At 49.8% G+C, this 11260-nt stretch overlaps 1 protein-coding gene across 1 annotated transcript in view; it reads left to right on the plus strand.

Annotated features, from left to right (window-relative positions):
• The first annotated feature begins 178 nt into the window (after positions 1 to 178).
• HDAC8 (histone deacetylase 8) overlaps positions 179 to 11260 on the plus strand; it is a 43315-nt gene continuing 32233 nt past the window's right edge. Inside the window, exons 1-6 of the mRNA XM_009883438.1 lie at positions 179 to 225; positions 1666 to 1796; positions 3943 to 4084; positions 7071 to 7183; positions 8182 to 8259; positions 8686 to 8794. Of these exons, the coding sequence (XP_009881740.1) occupies positions 179 to 225; positions 1666 to 1796; positions 3943 to 4084; positions 7071 to 7183; positions 8182 to 8259; positions 8686 to 8794 (620 nt within the window). The remainder of the gene's footprint in view (positions 226 to 1665; positions 1797 to 3942; positions 4085 to 7070; positions 7184 to 8181; positions 8260 to 8685; positions 8795 to 11260) is intronic.

The following is an 11260-nucleotide window of genomic DNA, read 5'->3' on the forward strand; positions in this document are numbered from 1 at the left end:
CTCTTCCGGGGTGAGCCCCGCTCCGAGGACCCAGCTCAGGCTGCTGTCGGTTTATCTGTGCTGCTGGGAGGGGTCACCCTTGCACCTTCCCCGCAAGTCATTTAGCCCCTGGCGGCTGTGCTTCTGTCACCAGCACTAGAGCTGCTCTCATGGTCGTCGTCTTCTTTTTTAGGCCAGTATGGTACATTCGTTGATTGAAGCATATTCCTTACTTGACCAGATGAAGTAAGTGCTCCCATTTTCTGTGAAGAGAGTATCTTCTCTGCTGAGGTTTGGAAGATACTCGGTAACTGCAGGTCTCATACTGTCCCTGCGGGCAGCGTGATTGTAGGAGCCCACGCAGCGTGTATTTTTAGGATCTAAGGAAAGTCTGCTTGTTTTGCTAAATGGACAAGATTATGGTAATTATGGCAGGTATAATTTATGGTTACCCTTCCTGGTCCGATAGAGTACAAATTGCCATGTGCTTTCTCCATAGAGCACGCTGTCACCTGCTGCTCTCGTGCCTCTGAGCAGAAGGGATGGTGTAGAAACCATCCTTGTTGGTGCTACTCCAAATCCACTGGCCAGTGCTGATGCTGAGAGGGACCATATTGTTTTGCCGTGTTGTGATTGATTTGTGAGACTTTTTGTGAGGTCTTGGTGCTGTTTACCAGACAAGACAAGATGAGGTGTGAGGTGGAAGAGTGAGAACCCTCCTGCCTTATTAGGCTCTTGACACTGGGGGCTCTGAAGGGAAAGAAAAGGTTTAGCTCAGCCTCTTTTATGTAACATCTCATAAAATCTTAAAAAAATCCCCCACTAAGGAAAATCAAATCATAAAATGTGAAAAAAAGCCCCCACTCCGGGTCAGCAGGGCCAGAAAGTCCTATTGGGCCTTTTTTTGAAGGATTTTTTTTTTTCTGGTCATTTTGGTAGAATGTGCTTGGGAAATGGCTGCAGGTGCCATTCCTGAGGTGGACCCAAAGGGCTGTTTGCCCTGGCATGGGGCGAGAAGTGCTCAGCACCTGGGCTAGCCTAGAGTTGAGAGCTTCTTCCATTCTTCCTGTAGCAGTGGAGCTGTACTGCATTGCCTGCATGCACCCCCAGAGTCTGAGGTTTGGAGAGGGCTTCAACATGCCACAAGATTTATTCAGGCAGATTGCAAAGCGCCCAAACCCTGGAAAGGAGATGTGCGAGTTGCTGAGGACAGAGACGGTCTCTGCTTTGAATGACGGTGGAGTTGAGTGTGTAAGAGGTGCTGCTCAGCTCTCGATCCAGCAGGCTGGCATCCTGCCGCAGCGCTAGGCTGGGCCTGGACATTTTCACTGTGTGTAACCAGAATGTTGGATCTGCTGGGGATTGCCCAAATTGGGAGAACATACAGAAAACAAAAAAACTTGAAGCAAAGTGGAAAGATTAATGTTGGCAGCACCTGCAGGTGTTCCTTGTCAGGGTGGACACAGCAGATAGTGCAAGGCTAGGGGAAAGGCCTACTCCAGCTCAGCTGAGCGGCTTTCTCACTCAAAGTGACAGTCTGGTGTGAGAGGAGGAGGTGGTTTTGTTTGCTTCTTCAACAGTAACTGCAAAAAGGAGGCTCCTAGTCTGAGGAGGTTAAAGCTGGACATTCCAGCCAGGCCCTGGAGCCTCTTGTCCTGACATGCTCCCTTCCTCCTCTCTGCCTAGGATAGTCAAGCCAAAAGTGGCCTCCATGGAGGAGATGGCGAGCTTCCACACAGACGCCTACCTGCAGCACCTGCAGAAGGTCAGCGAGGAGGGGGATGATGACCATCCGGAGTCCGTGGAGTATGGACTGGGTAAGGATGCGTGTCCTCAGAGAGAGATTAACAGAGTATCAAGTCCAGGCTGCTTTTTGCTGGAGCTGAGGTTAGACAGAGGCTTGGGCTGCTGGGCTGTTTGTGGAGGGAAGCACTCTGTGATGCGGTGTTGTTGGACCCCCTCAGCCAGCAGACACCTGTCAGGCTGGTGTTTTCACTCTTGCCAGCAGAGGGTACTGTCAGCCTCATGCTGCTGCGCCCTGCAGCTCAGCCTGTCACTTGCGTACCGGGAGCCGATGCCTTTTGCTGCTGCTTTGAAGATCTCAGGCCGGTCAGAAGGCCGTGATATTCCACCCTTGGAACAGAGCTGAGACTGGCTGCTGCAGGCTTGCTGTGGTGGAGAGCACACGTGAACTATGGCCTGAAGCTACAGGCAGGGGCCAGAGCAGCTTCTGTTTGGTGATTTTGCTTACATCTTGAGCAGAGGGAGTTAAGACAGCCTGAGCAATGTGGTAGTTAAAGCAGGGGAGGTAGCTGTTCCTGACTTAGTCTCGGGAACATGAGGAGTGACCCAGCACTGAAGCAGTGGTGCAGATTCTGCACTGATCTCACAAGTCTCCCCTAGAATCTGCCCTTTACATTTCCGAAGGTGATCCGTCTCCAGGCAGAGGAGTAGCCCTGGGGTCAGGCCTTGCTGGGGAAACGGCTTCAGGGAGACTGCTGTAGGAATAGGTGAAGATCATATCCTACCTATAAACCTGCAGCGTACCTAGGCCTGTCTCTTTTGTGAATGTCTGTTTTCAGTGGGGAGATACATCGGTGACTGTGTCAGGGCTTTCCTGGTAGAGTAGCCAGAGAGCTGAGAGTGGTTGTCCAAGACTGGTATGAGGGACCAGTAGGTCAGGCTAGCCAGGCACACAGATCAAAGTTGGTTCAAGACCCATCTGTGAATGATTCAAGTGCAAGGAAACATTTTGATTGTTGGGTTTTTTTTTGTGGTGGATTAACCTTGGCTGTCTGCTAGGTGCCCACCAAGGTGCTTGCTCTCTTCCTCTCCTCAATGGGGTAGGGGAGAAAATACAGTGGAAAAGATAGTGGGTCAAGATAAGGACAGGGAGATCACTTACCGGTTACCATCACAGACAAACCAGACTCAACCTAGGGAAATTAATTCAATTAATTGCCAATTATTAACAGACTAGGACAGTGATAACTGAGAACAAAACTAAAAGCCGCTTTCCCCTCATCCACCCTTCTTCCCAGACTCACTTTCACTCTCAGCTCTTCTTTGCTCCCCCCTGAGTGATGTGGGGAATGGGGCTTGCGGTCAGTTCATCACACGTTGTCTCTGCTACTCCTTCCTCCTCATACTCTTCCCCTGCTCCAGTGTGGGGTCCCTCCCACAGGAGACAGTCCTCCACCAATTTTTCCAATGTGGGTCCTTTCCACAGGCTGCAGTACTTCAGGAACAGCCTGCTCCAGCATGGGAGGGTCACAAGTCCTGCCAGAAACCTGCTCCAGTGCAGGCTCTCCATGGCGTCACAGCCTCCTTTGGCCACCCACCTGCTGCACTGTGGACCTCCCTGGGCTGCAGGTGGATATCTGTTCCACCGTGGACCTCCGTGGGCTGCAGGTGGACAGCCTGCCTCACCATGGTCTTCACCACAGGCTGCAGGGAAATCTCTGCTCCAGCACCTGGAGCACCTTCTCCCCCTCCTTCTTCACTGACCTTGGTCTTTGAAGCGTTGTTCCTCTCACACATTCTCACTTCTCTCTCCTAGCTGCTGCACAGCGATTTTTTTACCCTTCAGTGTGTTATCACAGAGGCGCTGCCAGCATTGCTGATGGGCTCAGCCTTGGCCAGCAGTGCGTCTGTCTTGGAGCCATCTCTGTCTGACATGGGTGCAGCTCCTGGTCTTCTCACAAAAGCCACCCCTGCAGCTCCCCCTGCTACAAAAACCTTGCCACACAAATCAATACAATTTTTTTCTGCCTTACACCCCCTAAATCTGCTGTATGAGTCCAAACCTGATACCTGTTGTGAGGCTTTTGTGTCGTGGCTCTTTGTGCCTGGAACAGAAAGCCAGAGAGATGGTTAAAGAGGGAGAGGGCTCAGAACAAAGAGAATGTGCTTCTGCCACAGGAAAGGGCCTGTTGTGTCTGACACACGGACTCTCGCCCGCAGGTTATGACTGTCCAGCTACTGAAGGGATCTTTGAGTATGCGGCAGCCGTGGGAGGAGCCACCATCACCGCAGCCCAGTGCCTGCTGGATGGCAAGTGCAAGGTAGCAATTAACTGGCCTGGAGGGTGGCATCATGCAAAGAAGTAAGAAAACAATCTCTTCCTTGTGTTTTCTCACCTGGTGTCTGAACCCCGCCTCCTAGCTCCCAGCTTCCCTTCGAATCTTCAGGGTGCGGCGATCCAGGTGGAGGAGAGAGCAAGGTGTGAGAGGGGTGAGGGAAGGCAGGAGGTAGATAGGAAAGAAGCAGAGTGTAGGGCAGAGGCCTGAGAGTAGGCTGGTTACTGCCTGGTCCTGGTGCTGTCATGGGCTGCAGTGCGGGTCTGGAGCAGATGTTTTCAGAGGTGTCCCACCATCCATTGATACTTGTTTATCTCTGGGAGTTCAACTGAGAATTGATTTTGCAAGACCATAAAGAAGGGCTGAGGAGAGGCAAACAGTTGGTGTCGCTCCCAACTTAGAAGAGAATGAGAACATGGCAACATGTTGTCCAAATTGTTTTGTGTGGGTTTTTTGGTTTCTTAATAAGAGGTTTGAAACAGTTCAGGTTTCCCCCATGGTCTCTGGGTGGCTGTTTGCTCTGAGCTGTAGTGTCAGGTGTGATCTTCCAGAACAACAGGAGAGGAAGTAAGAATTTCGTCCCTGAGTCCTGTGATTTTATAGTGGTAAAATAATTTGTTTCCATGGCTTCCCCATTTTCCATGTATGTATGTTTCATTTTAACTTGTGTCCCCCATCTCCCAAAACATGAGGCCTGTCTGCAAATGCAGGCAAGACAGCACCCTTCCTTGTCCCCAGCTAACTGGCCTTTGCAGTGCTGTTCTGTTTCCCTGGGGAGCCCCAGAAATTAGCACGAACTGCATGTCTGACCCTAACAGCTTGTACATGAGTGCACAGGTTTCTTTTTTTGCTCCAGTGACTTTTTCTGACCTGGCAGAGAAACTCTGGAGGTGTAACAGTGGTATGCACACTCCAGCGATGACACTGTCTCATCAGGAACCTTTTCCTGGTCAGCACTTCGCTGAGTATGAGTTCAGCTACAGCTTGCTGAGAAAGGAGAGAGTTTAGCTTGGCTGAGCTGAGCCCTTTTGCTCTTCTCAGGAGGGACAGCTTTTTAAAAATCTTCTGGTCTATCTTGGTTGTGTGGTTTATAAAATGCCTGTAACAGAGGAAATCTTAGCAGTGTTGCTGCCACTGAGCTGTGCTATTAGCACTGTTCTGGGAAGCAAACAGTCTGTTTAAAAAAGGCATTTAATACTTATTGATCCCAAAGGAGTTTTCCCAGTCACCCCAGTGAGGTTGGGTGGGATGCCGCAGAGTAGGCAGCAGCTGTGGTAGGTGCCAGTCCAGTGTGAAGGTCCAGCCTGACTGACACCCAACTGCCAGGTCCCTGGTGCTCAGACCCGTGTCCTAGCAAAATACACGTCCTTTTACCAAAAAAGACCTGCTGTTTGGTGTCTTGGTTACTTTCAGAGTCGTAAAGGTAGGGATTGTAACCACTGTTACCTGGGGCTTTTGAAGCTCCCAGAGTGGGTATGCCTTTGGGGCAGAGGGCAAGATGCTGAGTCGGTGCCTTTCCTTGACCCAGCCCTGCCCTCCCTTCCAGCAGTGACAGTCCAAGCTCTGCTGTGTGGATCGGGGGTGTGGGGAAATCCCAAGTACTGACCCTGAGCTGCAGCTCTGACACTGATCAACGTTGGTCCAAGCTGGTGTCCTGCTCTGCTTGGCCTTGAGTTTGAAAGAGATCGTGTGTTACAGCACAGAGAGAGTCCCCAAGACATGACAGTTCACTTTGCTTCCTTGCAGGCTGGGAAGGAGGGGAGGAGTACAGTGTGTAATCACAGATAAGGAAGATTCCCAGGATACCTGCTAACATCCCAGTTCTCAGCATCGCTGTAAATGAACAGAGTCACTGGGAAGCATCTGTGCTCCATGATGTTTGCAGGGAGTGAGAGCGAGTGCAGTTCTGCCACCCCATGCTTGCTCCTCATCATTTCCAGCTGTTTGCTGAGCAGGGGAGTGTCAGGGAAAGTGAGCTGAATGCTGTGGCTGAAAGGCAAGAAGCATTTCCAAGAGGCACATCTTAGATACTGGAGTCGTTTGAGCCTGGGGAAGAGGGTTTTGGACACTCCTGTTGCAAAGTATAAAGCTTTGGTTTAAATCAGCTATCTGGGGCTGACCTAAGAATACATATGGGCTAGTGCCAAGTGGTGATGGGGACTTGACTTCGAAGCAAGTCTGGAGCAGGGAATAAGAAACTTCCTTGTTCCTTTGATGCCAGCGATATGGAAGCTGCGTCCTGATGTATGTCAGGCGTAAATCTTTCCGTGCTGTATCTGTCCTGTGTTCAGCTGCTGGGGCTGTCTTCTGGCTGAGCCCAGGAGCTGTATTGTGAGGGACTGTGTGTGGGGCATCCTGTTTGCATTTTTCTGGGGAGGACAGGAGAGTGTTGCTTTGGGGAGAGGCTTAATCTTCATAACCCAGGGCTTTGGAACACAGCAGTAGAGTGTTGTGATTGCCTTGGACCTGCCTTTCACTGTCACACCTTTCTGGGAGCTGTGACATCCTGCAGGGATGGAGTGGCTGCCTGCCTGTGCCTGTCCAGGACTTGCAGGAAAATGGCCAAGCGGGACTGTCCCGGGGCCCATCCTCTTGCTGCAGAGGGAGAGGAGAGGTACAGCAGAGAGTGGGTTAGAGTCGAGTGGCTCTGAACTTCTTTAAACTATCTCAGGTGCAGAACGCTAGCATTTTATTTGTGCAACAGTGGGATGGTCAGAGGTACCTTGTCAAGCCCATCATGGGTCAGGGCCTCTCTGCAGCGGAGCCAGCTGATGCTTTGCCAACTGCCAGCAAGCCCAGGGTTGGGAAGTGATTGGCACAAGCAGGCTGTGCTTCCCAGCCATGCTTTGAGCTGCTCCTGACCCATCCCTTGGTTGCTACCGGGCCTTGGCTGGACTCTTCACCCTCCTCTACCCCTCTGCAAGGTGGAGACTTGCAAAGTAAAAGTGACAATGCTGAGATCAGTGGCGACTGCAGTGGTCATGTTTAACCTTACGGACATTGTTTTCACAGAGATGAAGCTTCTGGCTTCTGTTACCTGAACGACGCTGTCTTGGGGATCCTGCGGCTGCGCCAGAAATTTGACCGTGTCCTTTATATTGATTTGGATTTGCATCATGGCGATGGTAAGATGCAGGGCAGGCTGCAAACTGCACAGATGCACAGACTCAGGGGAAGGAATGGGAGAAGTCAAGGCTTGTCAGGGCAGTAGGGCTTTACCTCCTTTCAGTACAAGTTCCCTCAATCCGTTTCTGCCTTGTCCTGCATTATGGATTTGCCCTGTGCTGCTCATCAGACCTCTCTTTAGGGTCTGGGCAGCAGCCTTGTACCTAAAGCAACAAACAGCATGTTCCTCTTCCAGTAATCCCCTCTGCCAGGGCCTCTCCAGCAAGGACTTCCCGCAGTCCCTTGTCTCCCACCCCGGCAGAACAGCTACTGACAGTGTTTAATGCCACCACTGCAAGAGGGAAGCCATCAGTAGTAAGTGGTGCTTTTAAAAGGCGGCTTGACACTATAAAACTAGAGCTGGCCATGCTGAAACTGCTCTCTCCTTCAGGGACTTTATTTCAACACCATTTAACGTGTCCTGCTCTCCTAAATTTTATGGTGTGTTTCATTTTGCTCCATTTTCTTCCTGCATTTGGTTTCTGTTAAGTTTCCTGTCACTTCTTTTTCCCTTCCCACCCCCACTATTTTAATGTGTCTTTAAGGAAAAGAAAAGACGTGTTGAACCGCAGCAGCGCTGAGAAAAAGAGAGAGGGGTAGTTCTGGTTCTAATCATAGGCAAGCTCTGGCCAAGGCATCCCTGCGCATCTCCCTCCCCCAGCTGTGCAGGCCAGGCAGTGCAGGCAAGTGCTGCTAACATGGGTGCTTACCTGAGGTATTGAGATCCATTCAGTGCTGATTAGCATGAGATCTACCAAAATCATTTCAGTTGTGACCTTTGCTGCAGTTGACTTCAGGTCTCTGTTGATTAAGGATGGATTTATGGAGCCACATCTGGTTTTCTGCTTTGTTCATTCTGTTCCTGCTGCCCCGTGTTTATCAAGTGGCTCGTTTGTGTGTTTAGACTCTGTCGTTTATATGGATGATGCACGAAAGCTTTCTTTTCCCTTTCCACTAGGAGTTGAAGATGCCTTTAGTTTCACCTCGAAAGTCATGACTGTTTCTCTGCACAAGTTTTCGCCAGGATTTTTCCCAGGCAAGTTGAACTTGTGAGGTTTGTGCTAATTTAGTTCACGCATCACTGATGAGGCCCCAGCAAAGGCAAGTCCCAAGTCCCATCCCTTCTGTCCAGCAGAGCTTTTTTGCTGACTTTCCTGGTGACCCAGGAGAAGGGAAGAGGAGTGAACTACATTTGGCACTTGCCCCTTTCTGGTTTTGGCTAAGCTCTGGGCAGAGTCACTACTGGGCAGCCACCTGCAGCCCTTGAAAGCTGTGTAACAGAATTGGTCAGAGGATGAGAACCAGGTCCATCCAACCCTTCCTTTATTGGTTGTGGCAAGTGTACTTCATAAGAATGCCAAACGTCCTGGCTCTCTGCTCTCACCTGAGGCATCCCACACATTTCTCTTGCAGCTGATCCCCTTTCCCTCGTAATTAACCATGGGGTGTTTCTGTGTTTCAGGCACTGGGGATGTGACAGATGTTGGCCTGGGGAAAGGCCGCTATTACAGCGTGAATGTACCTATTCAAGATGGCATTCAGGATGAGAAATATTACCAGATCTGTGAAACGTAAGCCCTCTTGTTCTGATACAGTTTACTTGCATGGAATTCTAGAGAACAGAGACTGCAGTTTTTGTTTATTTACTGTTTTATTTACAGTCCTTCCTTAAGTTTTGCCTCTTACAGTTTTTGATTACAACAAACAGAGATCTTAAGAGGTCTCAGAGGTCTTGTCCAAAGCCTTAGGCAAGCTGAATATACAGAGGCATTTGTGGGCTGGAAGGTCTCTTTGCCATGGGTCAGCCTTGTGTGTTTAAGGAGAGATTGAGAAGGAACTTAGGGCTAGATGCTTTTTCTTCAAATAAGTACTCTGAACTCTGACCATCTGTGGGAGATATGCCTGAGGCTGAGCTAAAAGTGTTTTCCAAGCACCTTTTGTCTATGCTGGAAGAATGAAAGGCTGAAGGCTGAACATCTGCTGGTGATTGAGCTGCTGCCCAGCAGGCCTGTCTGTCACTTAGCTGGTGATGGACCTCATGAGCCATTGCCCATGTCAAAACTGGGCTGCAGGGCTTGTTCTTTCCAAGAGGAGAGGAGCCTCAGTGCAGCACTGCAGGACACAATAGTGCATCCACCTCTCAGCTCTAACACTTGGGGGCTGAAACCTCTCTGGACTTGTAGCCCATTAGAGCAATCACGCTGTGGCCATGCCACCTGCTAGCTTGTTGGTGCTTGTCACTGCTGGTGGTAGAGCAGCCCTCATCCTGCCGGGATGTGTTTCCAAAGGGCTGGGCAGCTTTAGGGGTTGAGTAGGGGTTAGCAGCCCAGTCAGGAGTAGCTCGTTGCATGCATGCCCTGTTGAAGGACATCAAAACCTGCCACAGGTCCCAAGCTGCATATAAACAAAGCGTCTAAAAAGAAATTTTGAGAACTCATGTGCAAGGACAAAGACTTCTGTCCTGGCTGGGAGACAGTCTTGTGCCTGACTGTGGGCGTCTCGTGCAGCTGATGTCTGAGGATGATTGCCTGTGCCTACTTAATCCATGGTGGGATTGGAGCGCGTGACTCCCTCCAACATAGGTTTCTGCAGGGTGACTACACCCTGTGCAGAGCCTTTCTTCGTGTTATTCTCCTGTGTCCCCTGCTGGTGAGAGGAGACCTGCTCCCTGGCAGCCCTCTGCTCCTTGCCGAGGCTCTGCCAGATCAGGCACTCCCTGAGCAAAAAGCCAGGGAGACACTGTGCAGAATGGCCTCGCCTCCCTCGGTGCTGGGGACAGCTGCTTCCCCCGTGTCGGTGGAGGATGAGGTGGAGGATGATCTGCTGCAGCACAGCGATATAAATAAAGGGGGAAGAAGTTTGCTCTTGGTGTCTCAAAGCATGTGCACTTTGAACTTGCCCCTCTATAAATTACAGTGCTTGTTGGATCGCTTTTCTTCTAGTAGATAAACTCCTATCCTGCTTTCAAGGTGGGGGGCCACGTGGGTAATTGCCCGTTGTTCTGGAAGTTGAATGACACAGCCTCCGATTAAAGTATGATGTTACTAATAGCTGCTGCAAGGAAAGGGGGCCAAAGTGTGACATTATTTTCTGGAAAGTCTGATGTCTTTAAAATTTCAAAGACAAAGGCGGCCAAGGATGAAAGGCTTCAGAGCTGCCATGAGAGTGGTAGCACCGGAGCTGGATGCTGAGTTTCTGTGGTGTGCTCTGCTGCTGCAGAGATGTGTCCAAGGCATGTTCCCACTAAGAGCCCTCTGGGAGCCTACCTGCTTGCGTAGTCTCTCCATCCAAAGAGAAAGTTATGTTGGCCTTGGCTAACTGTAAGCATCTAAAATAGCTGGTTTGCTTGATCACCTTCCAAAAGTGCCCAAATTAATGAATGAAATTGGTTCTGAAAAGATGTCAGTAATTTTACCTGGAGTTTAAATATTAGCCTTTTGAAGAACAAAAAAAAAAAAAAAAAAGCAATATATGAGAAACATTGCAAGTGCAGAAACGTAAACTTAGAAATAATCCAGAGATATTCAAAAGCATTATATTTGCTCCAAACCCAAAGAGAAATCTGAGTTATTTTAAATGGCTGTAGTAGTTTGCTTGATAAACTCACAATTAATTATAGATGAAAGAGATAACTGATCAGCTATTTGTCCTCCAGTGTTGTACAGAATGGGAAAAAAAAACCAAAACAACCCAAACAAACCCACCTCAAATTCTGAATGCTGTTTGTCCTGTCTACATGATGCAAGGGAACTGTGTTAGCGGTGCGTAGGGAAGGATCTAGTGAAATTCTGCTTTAGCCAGTGCAGGCTGGACTGTGCCAAAGATCTGCTCAGGTGGAGGTTGTGATGTGTCCATTATGTTGGTGGAGAAATCGGTTAATAACGTGGGTCACTTACAATAGCACGTGGGACCTTTATGACACCGAAGGCTTGCCTGCTATCTAGAAAGAAGATACTATTTCACAGAGTCACAGAATGGTCAGGGTTGGAAGGGACCTCTTGAGATCACCTAGTCCAACCCCCCCCGCCAGAGCAGGG

Source organism: Charadrius vociferus, unplaced genomic scaffold (assembly GCF_000708025.1).
Source record: "Charadrius vociferus isolate BGI_N301 unplaced genomic scaffold, ASM70802v2 scaffold824, whole genome shotgun sequence".
Taxonomy (NCBI): domain Eukaryota; kingdom Metazoa; phylum Chordata; class Aves; order Charadriiformes; family Charadriidae; genus Charadrius; species Charadrius vociferus.